Source organism: Convolutriloba macropyga, chromosome 4 (assembly GCF_964194025.1).
Source record: "Convolutriloba macropyga chromosome 4, txConMacr16.3, whole genome shotgun sequence".
Lineage (NCBI taxonomy): Eukaryota > Metazoa > Xenacoelomorpha > Acoela > Convolutidae > Convolutriloba > Convolutriloba macropyga.
In genome coordinates, this window is record NC_134471.1 from 4,951,404 (window position 1) to 4,973,252 (window position 21,849).

General features: G+C 34.0%; 2 protein-coding genes across 2 annotated transcripts in view; one reads left to right on the top strand and one right to left on the bottom strand.

Annotated features, from left to right (window-relative positions):
• Window positions 1-6,563: 6,563 nt before the first annotated feature.
• LOC142337956 (uncharacterized) lies at window positions 6,564-7,472 on the top strand. Its single transcript, XM_075387589.1, has one exon. The coding sequence runs from the start codon at window positions 6,564-6,566 to the stop codon at window positions 7,470-7,472; it is 909 nt and encodes a 302-aa protein (XP_075243704.1).
• An 8,644-nt stretch (window positions 7,473-16,116) lies between these two features.
• The window catches only part of LOC142337957 (dynein axonemal heavy chain 5-like), a 428,573-nt gene continuing 422,840 nt past the window's right edge, over window positions 16,117-21,849 (bottom strand). The window contains exons 64-65 of the mRNA XM_075387590.1: window positions 17,135-17,347; window positions 16,117-16,704 (exon numbers count right to left, since the gene is read on the bottom strand). Of these exons, the coding sequence (XP_075243705.1) occupies window positions 16,321-16,704; window positions 17,135-17,347 (597 nt within the window). The 3' untranslated portion in view covers window positions 16,117-16,320. The remainder of the gene's footprint in view (window positions 16,705-17,134; window positions 17,348-21,849) is intronic.

Here is a 21,849-nt window from a genome sequence, read left to right on the forward strand (position 1 = left end):
TAGGCGCCACGAGGACCCTAACGTTTGTCGGAAGCATACAAGCAGTCCCGTGCACGGGTTGTCTTGGCTGTTTCTAGACATATAAAGATGCCATGAAAATAAAGATTATTCGCTGCATTAATCCCTTTGGCTCAAAAAAATTAAATGTCCGCTAAAGGTCATGAAGCAGAAAAAATCCATTGTTTTTCAGTTCTGATTTAACAAGATCGAAATCGCAGATCATGGACTATTTAATTTACGCTGCATCCCATGTAACTTGAGTTGCTTATCTTCCTGTAGATCTTTGATAATGATAGTTCTAGTATGTCTAGAATTTGAGATGACATGGCGGAAAGCAACAAATTGACTGCAACTAGCAAGATTGGATCAAAGATTATTTTGTCACTTAGCCGCCACTCTAGGGCCACGTCTTGAAAAATTCCAACATTAGAACGCTTGATTCAAACCATTCAGAGGCGCCCAATAAGAGAGACAAAAACATTGGTTTCTATAATGATGATTTAGTTAGAATGTTTGTTAGTTGATAGCTGTTGTGTTTGATAGAGAACATAATTTTTTTTACCATTTTTGTTGATTTTTCATTAAAGTGTTTACTTCAAAATAAATAAGGTCGTGGGTATGCGCCCCTAATGTTCCTGTACTCTGATGGAAATTGGGATTCGCTATTGATAGAGCAATTTCCCATAAACAATCGGAAATAGCAAAGCTTGTGCCTTCTGCCAACTGCGTTTTTGTTCACAAGTTTTTCCAAACACTTCAGATCCAGATTTTGCTATTAGTTGTCGGAAAAAAGTTCTGATATGTTACTCCATCCGAGTGGGTCGTGTTTGCTTCGGACATTTTTGTTACTTTTTGCTTTTAGTTCCTTTTTTAGACGGCCTTGTCCCCCGTGAACAAATACGAAAGTATAACCTAAATAAATTCTTCCTTTTGCAATTTACGTTTCTCAGATATTAGATTTTTAGTTGCCTCATAGTATTTGGAGGCTTTCTTGGCTTTCTTAGGATATATCATGGACAACGGGTTAAAAACTTCCATGCCAATATAAGTTCTGCAGAAATTTTCTGTTTAACAGAAACCTTTGCAAATAGATTGTAAAAAGGCAAGCTTGTGGTTTAACTAAATCAACTGAAATCCATAGAGTAAATAGAAGGTCAAGATAGTGTAGCGAAGCTGTTGTTTTTGTTGTAGTTTAGGTTTTGCAGCAGTAGATGGAGAGATATATCTCTCTTTCAATATAAGATCATTAGCGAATGATTGCCAGATGCATGCAAATATTATCGTGAACGGTTGTTTTGGCGGAATCTAGACATCAAATACGAAATCGAAAATTGGTTATTTTCTTCATTAATCTCATTGGCTCAAAAAAAATCACCATCGTCGCTAAAATGCAGCACTACGTGTTCTAGAGCAAAAATCGGTCCGGAATTTTTTTTTGGTTCTGATTCTTCCAGTTCAAAAGCACACAAAATTTGTAATTTCGAAATTCGGAATTTATCGCAGAAACAGAAATTAACAACGACTAAGAACGAGTTTGCCGAATAAGCAGAACGTAGCCAAGCTAACATTTTATGAGGAAAAGAATTTTACACAAAGACTTGAGACGTATTGGGAGTTTACGGATTACTCTTAACAATCATTTGACATTACTTAAAAAAATTAAACCACAGGATGAATGATTGCTACAAACTTTGTAAGAGAGCAATTGAAAACTATTTGCGCAGGGGGTATGGTCCTCTCAATGGATGTAACAGTGATTCCCAATATGAGACATCGTATCAGCTTATTTAAATTTAAAGCAAGAACGCTCCTTGTTTAAAATTAAGAGCTATATGCTAGACTGTAGTTGCTAAAGAAAAAGATTCAATTAACATTTTAAAAACTATTTCTCTAGTTTTCCTGCTATTTCTCTAGTGCATACAGTCTCAATTCATGTTACATAGTGTTTCACCAACTTAGATATATCTGATATAGACGTCTCTAATTTCATGTTACATAATCTGTTTCGGCATTTAAAACGTTGATTGAATCTAATTCTCTCTCTAATACAACACGCACAAAAACTATAAGGCTTCTGCAAAATAACAACTTAAATAAAATTGATGCAACAGAAAATGACCATAGATGACTTGGTTTTGTATGGAGTGAATGAAACTTGCACATAAAAGCTATTCAATTGACTCCTTGCTTTCACCCCGTGCACCAGTTACGTATTTGCAAACGTAAACGTAATGCAAACGAAACGCGAGCCAATCTTTGAATCCTTATTCCACCAGTTAAAGTATCCCAAGTGAAAAAGCTATTGTGTGGGTTTTTTATTCCACCTGAAAACCCGAATGTGTGGGTTCTACTAATCCAATTGAAAACCCGATTGCGCGGATTTTGATTCACATAATAGGTCATCATCAGAGTGGCGAGGGGACATTAATCCGAGTGTTGCTGTGATTCCAAACTTGGATTACGACTTTAAACTGATAACTAATGGCATGTCAACGAGTTAATAAAGTCGACTAAGATTATCTTACGATGCAATATACTAATTGAATTTGCCCTCTTTTGCAAATGAAGAAATACAAACGAAGCTCATTTTCTCAGACAACCATTCAATCTACTTAATATCATTAGTTCTGATACAAACATTAAATTTAACTCATAAAAAATTCGTTCACTTTTCAAGTTATCGACGCGGTATCAGTGGCACACAGTGTATGGAAACAGCGTAGAGAAGCAATCCTGACACTGAAGAGGCAGATATACAAGGCCCAAGTAGATGCTTAGAAAAATATTAGCTGTGAAACTAATAACTGCGTATCTCGATTCATAATTCACTCAAATGTTTTAAAAAAACCTATTCAGGCGTCGAGCCAAATCCGAACAGAAAAAATGGCGCGACATACAAGTAGGCGTCCACAAACAGATCTAAAACGTCTGTACAAAACAACGCCAAAAAGCTTTAAACGCATTATGTTTCTAAAACGCAAGTTGCTTCACAGTATCGAACATCAAACTGCGCATCAACTTTAGAGGAACCACATCCGAAAACTAAAAGCGACGATTAAGCCAAAGTCGAGAAAATTTTGTTCGGACATTAATAACGACAAAAAGTACGCTTCGCAGAGGAGCCAGAAACCACCATTCTTCAACTACGTATTCACCAAATTGGTTTAGCAGAGCATTTAATGCGAGCTGGAAAATTTTTTTGGTGGTATAAGCGATACGAAACGAACAATTTAATCATCCTGCATCTCCATTACCGTCATCTTTGGTCTTTAAGTCAGTAAAACATCCCAAAAACCAGGATTGAACGCGCACTATTTCCAAATTATAACAATGACTATGCACGCAAGAAATTTTGATACTGAAATGGGATACAAACAAAATCAAAATTAAGCGAAGCAAAACATTTTTACTATCAAACTTTGGTAAAAAAAATTACAGAAAATCTGGTTCTTTTTTAATGTGAGAGCAATTGAAAATTTTTACGCAGGGGGTACAGTCCTCTCAGTGGAAGGAACAGTGATCCCCAATATGAGACATCAAAACAGCTTATTTAATTTTAGCGCAAGAACGCTCCGTGTTTTAATTTTAGAGCTATATGCTAGACTGTAGGTGCTAGGCCAAACCGTTCAATTAATATTTTAAAAAGTATTTTTTTTGACTTCCAGCCCGCAAAAGATTAAAACAGGTAAAATCAAACTCAGTTATACGTCTTACACCACGCCAGCCCCTGGGGCAGATAATCGTGCTGCATATGAGTGCAAAACATATCTTTGTTCAAATTAATGTTAACGCAAGAGATTTCTATGCCAGATTGGGACGCAAACAAAATCAAAATTAGGTGAAGCAAAACAATTTTACTTTCAAAACTTTTGTTTCAAATCACATGAACTCTTGTTCGCTTTTAATGTGATCGTAGAACTCACTTGCATTTCAATTGAGCATTTCAATTGCGAATACATACTTAAACAAGGAAGCTTGTTAATATTCGTTTGCACATGACGTTCCGACAGAAGCTCATCTACATTTTTGACTGAATTGTCAACCAAATGAAGAGTAATCAAATATAGATGCTTCAGTTTAAAAAATCGTTACTCGCCCAAACTCCTAATTAAATTAAATGATGTCATGCCTCATTACAGCGTTCACGATAACTGCCAATGAAAATACTACAAGAAAACAAACAAAATAAGCAGAACTAAAAAGTAGAGACAAAAACTGAAAATCTAAGTTTAAGAGCACCTAGTAAACAACGTCAAATGCAATCAGACTTAAACTGGACAAATTATGTTTTAGCTTAACTATAAAGCAGATGGAATTTTTCCTTAATGAGACTAGGTAACAAGTAAAAGAAGAAATAATCAGGCGAAATTCAAGGATCAATCAACTTTTTTTTAAATAAAGAAAATCAAAAGTTGCAAAAATCATTAACTTTTAACAAAAGTTCTTGATGAAAATATTGAAATCTACTCACGAAACTGATAGGAATTGTCTTTGATTAGACTAAGCCATAGAAACGGAGTAAAGATGCAGAAAAACTCAAAAAATCACAGTTTGTTAAGAGAACACAAATTATCGAAGCCATTAAAACCGTTAGCTATTATCTGAATATTGTTTTTGCTCCAAATGTAATCTATACTAATTCAGCTTAAAAAATGCGCTGAAGGAATAAATAAATTGGACCTCATTTGAAAACAATTGGGCTCTGCTTTTACTCGAATGTGCTAAGTGAAGAGAAAAAACACAAATTTTGACCACTCGCAGAAAATTTTCGAAAACACATTTTGTCCAGCAAACAAAACATCTTTCTTTACATCATAGTAATAGACACTTTAATTTTTGAATTACAAACAATTCGTTGTATCCTTCACATGACGAGAATAAGTTACAAGTTGACAAAAAGAACAACGAAAACAAAAAAAAATTTTTTTGAAAACGAATAAACTTCAGGACTATTCGCTAAGAACTCACTACAAAGAATAATATCATTCCTTCAACGCTCGATTAGAAGCTTATGAGAATTCTCAGCATTTTGCGACTAGATAAACAATAAAGAAAAACAGCGAAAACAGCAAATTAAGAAAAATGAGAGAAATGTGTCCAAGCGATCAAAAAATATATATTTCAGTGAAATGGTTTTTCTTTTCAATTAATTTTTCAAAAGCACTAATTTTTTTTAACATGCGACTTCAAAAAATCAAGAAATAAGAACAAATTTTATAAAACCACAAAATTTTTGAGAGAAACCGTAGTATAAACGCCAATAAATTCAATAGCTTTCAACGGAATTCAAAAAATACGCTAAGTTATGCTTCGATGGGACAATATTTCTGTGTATTTTTATTAAGTTATCATGAAAACATCAGAATAAATCTTTAGACTATGAAAACTATAACAAATACAGGCAAAAACCAAAATTTCAGTTGAAAAATGCGAGAAGTTTTTCTCCAAAAAACTGATCCGCGATTAAGTCAACATTTTGTCTAAGCCCATGGGAACCATCAATATCAGGATAATGCGATAAATTTTTGAAAGGAACCGGAACTTATGAACAAATATTCAAAAATTAAAAAAAATATTTGAAAACTCGCCGCATCGAAGTCATAAAACCAATAAAAGATAAAACGGATAACCAGATTTTTTTGGTTGCAGTTGAAAGCAAAGGGTCATTACTGAGACTAACTTACAGTTCACAAAAATAACTTTAAGATCTGTTAACGTTCAAAAAATTGTTTTTTAAATCTTAACAGCCATTAGTTGTCCACACAAACAAAACATTATATAGTTCAGTTAATGCTCATTGGGAACACTATTGCACTTTTATTCAATTAACTTATATCAAAAAATTTCAAAAATTTTGTATAAATCAAAAAAAATTAAATTTCATTAAAAAATACGAACATTCGAAAAATATGAGAGATTCCTTGAAAACTTTTATTCTTTTCATTGGTCATCATTGGACTTTAAATGAGGTTTGTCATTAACGGAAACCCAATGTGAAAGGTGAAAATTTTCTAAGTGAATTAAAAAAACAAAAAAATAAAAAGATTTCTCAAAAAGCAGCTCTGGAAAAGAACTCGAATTTTTTCGATAATAAACAATCCTATGAGACCAGGACTTTTAGGAACACCAAATTGATGCATTTTGTAGCGTGAATTGTAATTTTGAACTAATATTTTTTGATATAAAATGTCATTTCGAACACAATTTAGGATAAAAATGAAAAAAGTGAACCAAACATGCAGTGTTCTCACAAAATTTTAAACCTCAATAACACTTAAAAAAAACGAAATTCAAAAAAATTTAACTTCGATTTCTACCGTGGTCAAACTTTTTAATGATACCACTAAACATTCTCTGCGATGAATGTATCGATCAGCCGAAAATGTCTGAACAAAAAAACCCATTTGAGTATATAATTCCTCCCCCACAAGTGGGGTCAGAACATTTAATTTGGAAATGCACGCAGCTTGCTTTTTGAATTGTTATAAAGAAATTGAATTGGTAGATTTTATCCTCGTTCAACTCAATGTCTATGATTTCATTGAGTTCACATAGAGCCAGTTATGTCTCTGACCAAAGACGACTGTCTTGCGGCCATTAAAAGATTTGTATCTCGTCGATGTATTCCTGACGAAATATACAGCGACAACTCAACAACTTTCATTGGGACCAAGGGAGAGTTAGAATTTCGACAAGCCTTAGCTACTCACGAGTTTGAAGATTTGATATCAACATTCGGCAAGGAGAACAATATTACTTGGCTTACTATTCCGCCGAGAACACCAAATTTTGGAGGACTATGGGAGGCCGCTGCCAAATCCTTGAAACGCCACATGTACCGCAGCATTGGAAAAACAAAACTGTTTTTTGAAAATTTCACAACACTGTTGGCACAAATTGAAGCAATTTTAAATTCAAGGCCTATTACCCCCGTTTCAAATGATCCCAATGATGACTTAGCACTTACACCAGGACACTTTTTAATAGGACGACCAATCACAGCATTGCCTGAACCAAAAACAACAGGAAAAGAAACAATTTCTTTGACACGACAGAAGAAGAGGATGGACCATCTTATCGGAGAGTTTTGGAAGAAGTGGTCAACAGAATATTTGTCAAAATTAAAACAACGGAAAAAATGGCAAACGGGACAAACAAATATTGACATCAATGATGTAGTAATAATTAAGGAAGAGAACACACCACCCACTGTGTGGCCAATGGGACAAATAACAAAGGTCTTTGATGGAAATGATAAAATAGTTCGAGTTGTTGAATTGAAAACATCTGAACTATTTATACAACCTGTCAACAAGCTTGTCTTGTTAATGAAAAACGATTTTGGCATGCGGTCATTAAGATCTGAGAGGGAAGAAGACACAGACGAAGAACGAACAACAGAGGATAGAGACGAGGAACGACAGCAAGGAAATGCAAATTACAACTGTAGACAACTGGCAAACAAGAACTGATTGATTTTAAAGAATATTAATAAACTTTTGATGAGTTGTTGAGAAATACTATTTAACGCAATTGACCACAAAACCAAAAAAACCAGTTTCATTGGTACAATAGTAAATTGAACCAATTCAAGGAGTCTGGTATGTTACGATTTACAATGACCTTTGATACAATGACCTTCAATGCAATCCGAGCAATATGAGGAAAACAATGATAATTAACAACGTGCTGAAACCAAATATTCATAATTTCAAACGATATTATCACATTCACTTGGTCTTTTTGAGCTTGAGATTCTTAAGCATAAATCATTATAAAAAAGCATTTCTAAGCAAGTGGCTAATAGCTAAAAGTTTAGCCATGGATGCAAATTCCATTCTCCAAGATGCAAATTCCATTCTCATCTCTCCATTCTTCCTCCATGGATTATCTTGGTGACCCTCAGTGCGCCCTAGGTATCCTATGCCACTGTATTGGGTCCCCCAAATGATGTATTCTTTGCGTTGTCAAACGCCCACAAAGCCAGTTATTAAATCCCTAAAAGAATTTGATGCCCAACAGTGCGAGAAACTTGAGAATATCCTTGGAACTGTTCTTCCAGAAAAATCCTGGACCCAAGCAACCATACCCATAACTCTTTCAGAGTTGGGTGTTCGCCAATGCCAAGACCAGTATAAAGCATCATACGTTGGTTCTGTTCTCTCCTCTGAAGATCTTGTTTCGAAAATAGCCGATGAAAGCCCAAAAAACTACCAAGTGTTTCAGGATCTTTATTCCAGTATAGTACAACCGGACATTTTAAACCTCTCGCAAAAGACGATTCAGCATGCTCTTGATAATGAAAAGTTGCATGGTCTCAAAGAGAATCTATCTCGTGAGAGAGAATCCGCCCGACTTCTCTCATTGTCTGTTCGACATGTTGGAGCTTGGTTGTCTGCTCCCCCATTCCAGCTCTTGGGCTTCATATGGCACCAAATGAGTTTAGAATTAGTTTAGAAAATATTGTCTCCACGACGATAAATGCGCAAAAATAGGAATCACATTTGTTCCCCTTGCTATTGAAGTCCTTGGCGGGATATCGGCAACCTTCAAGAAAACACTCAAGCGGTTGGCTGTGTTAAGTGACAATCGTTCCTTCCAAGCACAGGGGTTGTCTGTAGCTTTCTGTAAACTAATGCAATCTTTGTGAATCACCGCTGTTCGGGGATCAGCGGAAATGTTGCTGCCACGGGCTCCCTAGTAGGCTATTTTACTTTTTGGGTGCTCGACGGCTCGGAGGGGAGATGGTTGATCCAGTACTGTTGCAATCATTGTCGACAGATATGATCAAGGGGTCTGCCTCAATGATTTTGACACGCTCTTTTTGGCCAGATTTATCCAATTCAGAATAAGAAGAGTCCAGATTGGTCCTTTAATGATGAGTCGCCAAAACGATTGCAACAAATGGGAGCCTTATCAATGTGCAGTTCTAGTATTTTTATTCTTACCGGAACAAAGTGGGGAGAATAAAAATATACATTTTTTCATGTGAAAAATATAAAATGCCGATGAAATGAGATTCATAAACTGTTGATCTGTTGTATTGAAAACCACCGTTTTGATAACCAAGTTAATTGTTTTTAATAAAAGTTCTTTATTATTATCATTTCATTGATTTCACTAGTTCAGTATTAGCGCTGAATTATTATTTTCACAATAGAATGAATAGAATGTTATAGCGGTTGAACTTAATTCCTTTTAACAAATACTTTTCATTGTAATGCTTTACGTTTTTCTCCTTTTTAATTTTTTGTCTTTAAATTTTTTGCAAGGACGATGTGCTATCGATGTGCTATGTGCAAGGACGATGTGCGCTATCTTGCCGTATATGAACTAGTTTGTCTGATTGTCTAAATTTGTTTAAGTTTTGACTGTTTAATAATATTTTTACGCGCAATTATTTCTTCCTCAGTAAATTAATTTTGTTCAGAATTTCATTATTCCTATTATTGTTTTTGTTGATTGTTGTTGACAGGACAATGAACGCTGTAATATTTAATAACATTCCAGATCTTTCTCTATAGTCCTCCCACAAAGAGAAGTTTTCCACAATGATAGATACTGTTCATCATCATATAATATATGAAACGAGTTAATTTTTTAATAATATAAATGGATGAAAAAATAATGTTCAATTTGTATTAAAGTAAGGTAACGGGAACAGCTCTCAGGCAAAAGAGCAGAGATGCTAAAAACAAGGACACCCAAAAAACAAACCCAACATAGGCGCTCAAATCAATGGTCGAAAACTGCTCCCCTTTTCATAACCTCTCGAAGAAATATCAAGATTGTTAATGTTGCTTAAAGTGTCAAGTGTAAATTAAGCTCCTTAGCTATATCTTGTCACAAAATTAGAGTCGAACTCGTATTTTTCCGTTCTTACGAAAAGGGTTTTATAAACTGTGGATGAGAAATAAATCAGACGAAAGGCCGAAATCAACATTAATCACGCATAATGTGGTTATTCTAAAATTCTTAATTTTGAAACTTGTTCAACGATTACCTTAACGCAGTTTCCAAAACGCCCAAAATAGCAAAAAAAAACAAAACTGTATGTTTTGTGGGGTTGTGATAACTGTGCCAGTATTGTTAATCATCTTTTTTGTTTAGTGCAGAAAAATTTGATCATAATATAGCTCTCATTTCATTTTGCCCTTCATCCTTCATTTATCTTTAGATATTATTTCACGTTTCCCGCTTTTAATTTGCTTTTAATTCAGTTGATTGTTAATTCCTGCCTCGTGATCAGACACGTCTGGTCACCTGATTTCATTTGCTGACAATCACTTCAATTCATTCTTCCTAATTCTCAATTCAATCATTCGCCTTAATCTCTCTGATTCCGCTCCGCAAAATCAAGCGTAGAAATTAGTAAAACATCTCGCCTAGCAAAATCCAATCACAAATTGAAAGTCTGTCTTCGCGTGGCGAAGCCGACGTTAATTTAAAAAAGTACGACATGCGTTTTGAAATACCCTATTTTCAAAATTAATTTACGATGGCAATAGTTTAGTTTGTGAATTGGCTCCCTTATTTGTAGAATATCGCAGGTTGATATCCAGACCGAAGTTGTCTCTGATCACACCATCCCGGACAGAAATGACCTCTGATCAGACTAGTGTGGGCTCGAAAACCAATGTTCTCTCAGACCATCGTAAATATAGATGCTGACACTGATTAGACCAAACTGTCAACATTGGCACAAACCATTTGATGAACTTTGTTTAGGCGACCGTTTGCTCAAGTTGCATCGGATCGCAGTGTATGGGAGAAAATTTGGTTTTGATGTAAAATTTCTGCTAAGGATGAAATCTGATTTGAAATCACTGTGACAGCCATGGAATAATCTTTGTTGAAAGCAGAACATTAATTATGTGAAAAATTAACTTATAATGGCATTGAGTTCAAATTATTTTAACGGAGTTGATGAACCACAATACATAATAGAAGTGCCAAGCAGGATGGAAGAGTACATTCAATTTCTTAGAGTTATCAAGCAGTTTTATTTCATTTATTAAGCACGTTATTGGGCAGTTTTACTTAATCTTTACACAGTTTCGTTTACAATGCAGTTTGTTCACTAGTGGCGAGAAGTTTTAAAACACGTGAATTTTCAAACGCAACTTTCCGTTTTTGGATAAAGATAATATTAATTTAGAAATTTCAAAAGAAAAATATAATGGTTTAGTTTGTTTCGGAGAAAACTCTTGTGTCTCTTTTAACTGGCCGAAGGCTCATTTCTCCTATAGTTATTATTTTGTAACTCCGCCATTGCCGGTCCACAGCCCAGATGAGAAAGGAGGGGAACACCAGCTATTATTCCGAAAAATCCGGAAAAGTTGTTTGTTATTTCAACTTGTGATATTTTGACAGTATTTAACCTCTAATTTTATTTTCTAGCGATCGAAACTGCCTTTGACTAGAAAATGATGCGTCCGAAATGTCCTCTGATAAGACTATCGTGCGTTCTAAGGTCTCCTCTGTTCAGGTTAAAGTGCGCTTGAAAGCCACCCTTATTAGACTAGTCGTTCGATTCCGGTCAGGCAATCCCAGAACGAAGTGACCTCTGACCAGAGAAGTTTCAGACCATTATCCAGACTAAAGACCGCTCAAAGGATTTTTGAGACAATGTAATTTGAGAGCACCGTGCCTGTGTGCGTGCTCTAAGATGTTCTGATCATAGGTCACTTCGGCCTGGGCACCTCGACCTGGGCACCTCGACCTGGGTTAGCAAGAATTGGTATTAAGAAGTGAATGATTAATTACAATTTATTCACAATTAATCACACATTTATAATTTTATAATTTACAGTCTTCAATTTACAGTACACTGTACTCTTTTTTAGTTGGTCTAAATTGTATGTCTCTGTTTTTAGTCTTTGAATAGTCGTCTAAATTTTTCACATTATGTGCTTATATGCATTTTTCGGATCAGCTCTTTTTGTGCCCCCCGCCGTTACAGATCCTGCTTCTGTTTGATTCCAACTACAGATTTAAATTAGATTTAAAAAAACAAACAATAGCGAAAACCATCCAAACGTAAATAGATATACAATAATAAACATCAAACAGCGCAACAACTGGAAGAACTACATCCACAATTTCTACATAGAACAGCAACATCTGGACTGTAAAGCTCAGCAACTTCTTTCTTCGCGCACAAACACCAACTAAAATCAGACAACTAAAAACGAGAATGAAGGCAGAAAATGAATCAACAAAACGAAGAGAAGTTTCCGAAAGGCCCAAAATATCAAAAAAGTGTAGGTTCTGTGGCGTATTGAAATACCTGCTTTTCATTTAGTTTCTTAGAGTTATCAAGCAGTTTTATTTAATTTAATATGCACGTTATTAGGCAGTTTTTATAATCTTTAAACGGTTTCGTTTACAATTCAGTTTTGTTGCTGATAGCGAAAAATTTTAAAACACGTGTATTTTTAAACGCAACTTTCCGTTTTTTGGATAAAGATAATGTTAATTTAAAAGTTACAAAAGATAATTATAATGGTTTCGTTTGTTTTGGAGAAAACTCTCTTGTCTTCTTTTCCTGGCGGAAAGCTCAGTTCTTCTTTTCGTATTATTTTGGAACTCCCCCATTGCCGGTCCCCAGCCCCGATGAGAAAAGAGGGGAACACCAGCTATTATTCTGAAAAATCCGGAAAAGTTGTTTGTTAGTTCAAATTGTGATTTTTTTGACAGTATTTTACCTCTAATCTTTTTTTCTAGCGATCGAAAATGCCTTTGACTAGAAAATGATGCGTCCGAAATGTCCTCTGATAAGACTATGGTGTGTTCAAAACGTCCTCGTATCAGACTATCATGCGTTCTAAGGTCTCCTCTGTTCAGGTTAAAGTGCGCTTGAAAGCCAACCTTATTAGACTAGTCGTTCGATTCCGGTCAGGCAATCCCAGAACGAATTGACCTCTGGCCAGAGAAGTTTCAGACTATTATCCAGACTAAAGACCGCTCAAAGACTTTTTGAGACAATGTAATTTGAGAGCACCGTGCCTGTGTGCGTGCTATAAGATGTTCTGATCATAGGTCACTTCGACCTGGGCACCTCGACCTGGGTTAGCAAGAATTGATATTAACAAGGCGACTCGTCAATGTGCGATCGCACATAAGGTTCCGACCCCGCTCATTCACAACTTAGGCTTGATTGTCTACCAAATGAGGAACATAGAAAAACCCAAAAATTCAAGTATTTAAAAAAAATTACTATATGAACGAAAAGAAAGTCTCCAAAAAAATAACTGCTGTGGAGTAAATATAGCGCTTTAGATTGATGAGATGTGCAAATATTAAGAAAGCGAGTCAAGACGAACAGCAAAATCAGACAACAGCAACAACAAAAATTAATTACATCAAAAACTTCATGTCCGTTTCAAAAAACAAAACTTAATAACAAAGTCAAAATACCGTCAGATAAAACTGATATTAAACAAAATAACTGGTAATTCAACTGAAAGGATATGGGAGTAATCAATAAAAAGGCTTGGTAACGATTAGACAATAAAGAATAAAAACAGTAAAATTGAAAAATTCGGTTATTTTTTTTAAACAATAAATATCAAAATAATGAAAACCATTAGAAATCAAATAAAATATCCTTTAGTTGTACGATTACCAATGGTTCTATAGAAGGAATCTAGAGCTGCCGGTATTCAATTTTTTACGCGGTTACAAAACGAACATATAGACAACAAACAAAAAATCAAATAAAACTTGGCAGAAAACGCTTTCGAAACCGTAAAGCCATGCTATGGCCATCAAAATGTGTTCAATTGCTTTTCCTGTAACCATCCATAATGTATTATGGGACCTCTTATTAATGAAGCTAGGTAACAAGTAGACAAAAATGGAAAACAAACGCAAAAATACGTAATACTATAATTTTTTTTCGAAAAAAAATATTTCCAAAGACATGAAAACCATTAATTACAGAATAAAAAATGTAATTAGGTTCGTATATTCTTCCGAAGGAAGCCCATGAAAATTTCAATTATCCAGAATTTCTCTTATGTCTACAAAAAGAACGTCAAACATGACAAAAATAAATAATTAACCTATTTTCTTTCGTGTCGAAGCCAGTAAAGTCAACGAATTCTTTAAAATCATTAGATTGTGTGACACTGAGCCCCTTTTGAAATCTTCCTTTGACAACAATAATGTCATAATTGGCCTGTAATTAACTAGATTAGATAACAACCACACAATAAATGGAACAAAATTGCGAAGCTAAAAAGTGTTTTTTTTTTAATTTGGAAAGCAATTGTTTTCATAGTCGTGAAAGCTATCAGCTATCTACAAAGATCAGAATATTGTCTCGTCTATTCTTCCATGAAGAGGCAAGGAAACCGGGTCATTGTACAGTAAAATTTCATACGACTAAAAAAACAAAGTAAAAACGGCAGTTAAAGACAATTTAAAAAAAATCATTTAAATTTTTCGAGAAAGTAGTGTTGAAGCCGTTAAAATCATAATCTATATCTTCAAGCAATTTAATATTATCAATTTTGCCTTCTTGTGAAAGCCAAAAATGTGATGTATGAGCTATAATAACGTGATAAAGTGACAAATCTAGAAAACGTGAAAATTGAGCAAATACCTAAAAATTAAGAAAATTTGAAATCTAGTTGAATCAAAGCCAGTAGCCATAAGTTGCGGCGTAAAACCACAAAAATCGAATTGGATTTCAAAAGAAAAATAAGCATTCTTTCATTGCGGATAATAAGCTACAAGTTGACCAATGAAAGAGAGCAGTAGTTGCAAAAGTTCAATAAGTCATTATTTGTTTGAAAATCAAATACTTTTAAAAGTCAAAACAACCATAAGCTTTGAAGTAATCAACTAGATATAAAAATTGGGATCTAATTAGGAACCCAACTGGAACTATCATTAGTGATCTTTTTTTGAAATTTTCTGTTATTTAATTATTGTAGACGAGATTGAATTTTTTTTATAAAAAAAGACCGACTGTTTACAATCCGAATTATATTTGGATTATACCAGTCCATGATTGGTCCAAAACTAGCCCTGCTAATGCTGTTTGTTCTTTAAGAACACTTAATTATTCGAATTCGAATGTTATAGATATTGGTTTTTTGTTAGTTAAAAAATCAAAAATAGATGCTGCGTGTTTGATAATGAACGAAGAAATTTAGCAAAAAACGGCTAAGTTTTAATTACAGAGTACTCTCAACGAATTTGAATTACAAAAAGCCCCCTTTTTGAGTCTACAAAAAATGCGTTTGTGGTGTTTGGGTCTGTACTTCTTGTAAATTTAATCAAAATGAACTAAAGGAACTTATTTCGTGTTATTTTTGAAGAAAAAGTCTTAATTTTGAAATATTTAGCCAGAATTTTTGACGAAAAAAAAAATAAAAAATGGCCTACAATATTCTTGTGCTTTTTTTTGGTTTTTATAAATAGAAATCAACACAACACTTTCAAAAAAAATTAACAAATTTTAGCAAAAGTGGCGAAGTTTTATCCAAAAATTCCAGAAAAAGTGAATAAAATCTCGCCGGAATTCACACTATTTTCTCAAAATTTAAACCTCGATAACTCCCTGTAAAATACGAAAATTTAAAAAATCTTTTTAATTCCATATTCTACGCTGGACAAGCTTTCTAATGATACCAGTCTCAACTCTGTACGATGAATATATCGATCGGCCAAAATTGACTGAACAAAAAAAAACCCGTTTGAGTATATAGTTTCTTCCCCCTCAAGAGGGGTCGGAACAAGAAGTGAATGATTAATTACAATTTATTCACAATTATTCACACATTTATAATTTTATAATTTACAGTCTTCAATTTACAGTACACCGTCCTCTCAGTTCACACTTTAAGTTGGTCTAAGTTGTATGTCTCTAGTTTTCAGTCTTTGAATAGTCGTCTAACTATTTCACATCATGTGCGTTTATGCATTTTTCGGATCAGTTCTTTTTTTGCCCCCCCCCCCCCCCCCCCCCCGCCGTTACAGATCCTGTTTCTGTTTGCGCCACCTCCAACTACAGATTTAATTTAGATTTAATTTAGATTTACGTTTAATCCCCCCCCCCCAGATAATGCACCATTGCATAGTAAATCATAGAATATGGAACGTGGTAGTGCGGTCTGCAAATAGTATGCAACCATATCTTTTTTGGGGTGGAGGGCTATAAAAAAAACAGATCCATCTTTTTTCTTCTAATCAGGTTTATTTGTCAATGTTTAAAGTTATATTACGTTTATTATTTTCATCAAAGTTGTTCAGACACTTTTATTTGAACTCAAACGACGCAGGAATTAAGTTGTGCCGATTGTGAAGCGATTAATTGATGTCGCACAGCAACGCCACCCCTCTTAGCGTCCAGTAATCTGGCCCCTGATTGACCCCAGTCCTCAAATCAACCGCAGTTATAAAGTTCAAATCAGTTCGTCTCTGCTTCTTGTAAACCGGACAGGAATACAACCTCGGGTCCCGGTTCTGGATAATGTTGGCATTCAAATGCATAACTGGCATTTGTTCGGTTAGGATTTTGGGCTTGGCTTCTGTGAGGCGACAATTTTTCTTGTCCCACCCGGCACCCTCGATAAAAAGTCCGGTTATGTACACCCCTTCAGCGGGGGGTTTGAGGTCGGTCGAGTCTTTCAGGACATCGTTTGTCAGACTCACGTTGTCAAGTGCCCACCCCTTGTGAGCACGTGTGACTTCCTATGATGTAAAAGACAAGTTTTTTTTATATAGTTAAATATGGTTACCTGACAAAATACCCGATGCCAAAATACCAAATTGATTCACTTTGATTTTGGTTCAATAATACAATTACAAATTAGTAGTCCGCATTACAAGCATGCTTTCTCATAATTAAGCGGTAAATTTAATCCCATTTTTGGTTGTGATATTTTCATATCAAATCTCACAGTTCCGTGGGCCTTGCCAAATACATTAATTAGCCGAATATTATGCTATATAATCGTTCTTGTAATTTCAACATTAGGATAAAATATTGGGTATATTTTGGGTATTTTGCCACATTTGGGTATATTGGCATTGTGTATTTTGTCTTGAAACCGTTAAATATTGGCTATCATTTAAAAAAGAGCAGATGAAACTAGCAATTAGGCAATTTTATTCCACCCACCTGTCTCATTGCCGTGAGGAACCCTTGTGGGTTGAAAAACCCAGTCATCCAAAAGAGCATCGGTCTGCCCTCGAACACCCAGCTCCTGAACTGTTCGTTCCTCTGCTGCAGGTCACTGAACCAGAACCCGAGAGAGGAAGTCTGCCAGGATATCTTGACCCAAGTTGAAGGAATCCGACCATCGAACAGACTGTCCAGAGCATCACGGAGGTTCTACAGGCAATAATTTCACAAAAAAATAAGACAATAAAACTACCGACGATTTCTTACGTTTGAAAAACGAACATACCGACGATACTGAAGAAAAAAACGCAAGGGCTTTCATCGATTTGCTTAACTGAAACCGAACATACCGACAATTTTCAAACAACGATTTATGGAATAGGGTTATTTTCTTACCAACAGAAAATTACAAGTTACTTTGGGTACTGATTTTGCCCGTATTGGTTAACTTCAGTCGAAAATATGAAGTAGGCTTAGTAAAAAAAGAAGTAATCGTTTTGGTGACCCAGGCCATTTTCGTTAAAGTTTTTGTCAATAACTTGACCTGTTTTGCCATTCTTAATTAATTTTCGTCAATTCTTCGTATAATCTCGCTCCGAACTTCTCAGAATAATAATGGTTTATTAAGATTCCTTCCAATGTCAAGTTGTTAATATTTCATTCAAGTTGATTCAACACGAATACGCTCTTACTGTCCATGTTTTCAAGTTTCGTTTCACTAGTCTATTTTTGCAATACAATTAGCCATCCATTTGTTTCTATGTGAATAATGGAAAAATAGCTGGCAGATTGCCAGAAAATAGCCGCAATAGATTCGTAGATCGGCAGTTTAAAAAAGACAGTAAAAAAGACAGACCAAAAAATTCATCTTTTCATTGAAGGCTGACCTGTTATATTTTGATTAAAAATCTGTATAAGTTATTGCTGCCTCTATTAGCTGATCTCAAATATCCTTCATTTAGAGTGACACACACCCATTTGACCTTATCTCTTTGAATTAAAGTAAATAAAAGTCAATTTTAAAGTGAGGAAGTTATTTTTGAGAGTGAGTAAGTCAAGTGTGACCAAAAATTTAATCACGCACATGAACAAAAAAACTCGCTCCACTAAGAGCGAAAAATGACGTCACACATGAAATTCAGTTGAAATTGCATGAACGAATGAACAAAAAGTGGCTGTGACGTCATATGGTCGTAACAAAAATCATGACGACGAAATAAAAAAAAACATAGCCGGAAGAATTCCGGAAGCGACTCGAAGCACCAAACCTTCACAAAAAGCTGAAGCCATTACCTTTTGTATTAAACCATTAACTCCTTACCTCCGCGGCTCTGATCTAAAAATCGGTGAAAATTAAACCACTGTCACCAAGAGAAAGAAAATGCAGCAAAACTTTATTATTGAAAACGTTTGGTAACGTTAAAAAGTCTGAAATTTTTAGGATGGTCGAAAAACTGATAGCCTGACAAAGCTGACAGGGCCATCAATTTCCCTCAGATAATTAATGATTCTAATCTCAAAAAGATCGCGAAAGCAAACGGCAGATAAAAACTTTTCAAAAAAGACAGGAAAGTCAAAATTATTCAAAAAAGAGTGCTCAAACTTAAGAATCAGAGAACCACTACAATTAGATTTCTAATCACGGCAATTAGGACAAAAATAATACATGATTCTTCCTTAAAGTATATATTCTAGACAACATGATTTCATACTAATTCAAAAATTAAATTAATCAAAGAAAAACAAAAGCAACAGAATAATATTCAAAGGCAAACAATCGTCTAAAAACAATACCAAGCCCGGAATAAAATTGCAATGAACAGCAATAAGTCGAAATGTTGGAAAAGACTTTCTAGCAAACTCCCAGTACTGCCTTATTTTGAATTAAATCAATTGAAAACCGAAGAAACCAAGATCTAAGAAAAAGCTGAATTCATTCAATTTATAACAACTGAAAAAATCAATATAACGAATACAAAAGTAGGTGCCAGGACAAAACTAGAATGATACAAACGAGAATGTGAAGAATATGGACACAATGTTAGGAATACCGTAACAAAAAGACCAATTCTTGATTTTTGAAAGTTAAAAATCAAATTTAAAAAATGAAGAAAAACGAGTACATTTCATTGATCAGCATTCGAGACATAGAAAAGACAACGAGTCATTCGAGACAGAGATCCAACTTGCTGAACAGAATAAAACAAGAAAAAGCAGAATTCAGACATACGAAACAATGAAACATTTTGCAAAAAAGTGGTCAAAAAATATTTAAGACTGCATTTATGAAAAAAATTTATCTGTTTTTTCAAAAACTTAACACCAAAAAATGATTGAAATTTTATTGAAACGAAATTAAAGTCCCTCATGTTCCCCAAAACACTATTTCCAGTAATTAAAAGCAAAATACAAACAAAATACTGAAAAAAAATTACAAAAAACTACGAAAATCGGAGTAGCAAATGTACAATTTTATGAAACAAAATTACATCGAGGTAGAAAGAGGCATTGAGTATATGAATTATCAAAGGGAAGTTGCCATATTAAGTGATTTTTATACAAAAAACAGCTAAAAAATCCAAAATTGAAGAAATTAATAGAAAAAAAAAGCCAAAAATTAACTAAAAAATCAAAAAAATATTTGAAACGCAATTTCAGGCTATGCAAAATACTGTGCTATCAATTTCCGGGGTTTACATTTCAACATAGCATCGATTAAAAATTATTTCTACAAAAAACCAAATTACAAGCAAAAAATGGGCCACTTAGACGACAAAACGGCTAAAAACGGTTATCTATATGTGCCATTCAGTCAAAAACTACTTTTCAATGTCAAAAAGCCATTCACTAAACGCAGCGCATGATCAAAAAACTTCTCTCGCTCAGAAAAAATTAGTTCACACTGAAATTTTACTCGCTTTCCCTTTTAGGTCAAAACATCGTCTGAACGAATAGTACTTCCGGTAAAAAAAAACATAGCCGGAAGAATTCCGGAAGCGACTCGAAGCGTAAAACCTTGACAAAACCCTAATTGCAGATGAAACCATTACCTTCTTTAATAACCTCAACCATATGCTCATTACCCCCCCCCCCCCCACCCCCCGGTCTGATCTAAAAATTGGTGAAATTTAAACCACTGTCACCAAGAGAAACAAAATGCCGCAAAAATATTTATTATTGAAAACGTTTGATAAGGTTAAATGCAAAATAATTAGGATAGTCAAAACACTGATAGTCTCAAAAAACTGACAGGGCTATCAACTGCCCTCAAATAATTCATGATTCTAATCTCAAAAAGATCGCTAAAGCAAACGGCAGATAAAAATAACTACATTAAAATAAAATTAAACTAAATTAAAACTAAATTAAAATAGAAACTAAATTAAAACTAAATTAAAATAGAAACTAAATTAAAACTAAATTAAAATAGAAAATAAATTAAAACTAAATTAAAATAGAAACTTAATTAAAATTTTCAAAAAAATAATGCTCAAAGTTAAGAATCAGAAAACTACTACAGTTAGATTTCTCATCACTCCAATTAAGACAAAAACAACATATACTTTTTTCTTGTTGTATATATGCTAGACAACATGATTTCAAACTAATTCAAAAATTAAAATAATCATAGAAAAGCAACAGAGTAATATTTAAAGGCAAAAAATCGTTTAAGAACAAGATCGTCCAAAAAATACAATAAAAGTGGAAATTCTGAAAGAGGCTTTCTAGTAAAACTCTTAGTACTGCCTTATGTTGAATGAAATCAATTGCAACCCAAAGAAATGACGAAAATCTAACAAAAAGCCGAAATCATCCAATTTGTCAATAACTGAAATCAATATAACCAGTATAAATAAGGTGCCAGGAGAAAGCTAGAATGATACAAGCTAGAATGTGAACAATACGAACACAATGTAAGAAACACCGTAAAAAGACTAATTTTTGATTTTTAAAAGTTCAAATCAAGTTTAAAAATTTTGAAAGTTTAAAAATCAAATTAAAAAAAAAACAAGAAAAACTAACACCATTTCATTTTTCAGCATTCGAGACATAGAAAAGACAACGAGTCCTCCGAGACAAAAATCTATCCCCCTGAACAGATCAAAAAAAGAAAAAGCAGAGATCAAACATACGATACATTGAAACATTTTGCAAAAAAATGTTCAAAAAATTTTTAGAACTGCATTTAAAGAAAAATTTTTAACTGTTTTCAAAAAACTTAACGCTAAAAAATTATTGACGTTTTTATTGAAACGAAATTAAAGCCCCTCATGTTGCACAAAAGTACTATTTCTAGTAATTAAAACCAATATACAGACAAAAAACTAAGAAAAATAGGAAAAAAAACTACCAAAATCGGATTAGCATTTGTACAATTTTATAAAACAAAATTACATCGAGGTAGAAAGAGGCATTGAGTATCTAAACAGGAAGTTGTCATATTGACTGATTTTTGACAAAAATACGGCTAAAAGATCCAAAAATGAAGAAAATAATAGGAAAAAAGCCAAAAATTAATTAAAAAATCAAGAAATTGATGCCAATTTTGAACTTGAAACGCGTTTTCAGGCTCTGCAAAACACTATGCTATTAATTTCCAAGGTTTACATTTCAATATAGCATCGAATGAAAATCATTTCTACAAAGAAACCAAATTACAAGCAAAAAATGGGCCACTTAGACGACAAAACGGCTAAAAACGGTTATCTATA

Excerpts from the sequence above, each read along its gene's own strand:
- LOC142337956 (XM_075387589.1), top strand. The coding sequence starts at position 6,564 with ATGTCTCTGACCAAAGACGACTGTCTTGCGGCCATTAAAAGATTTGTA.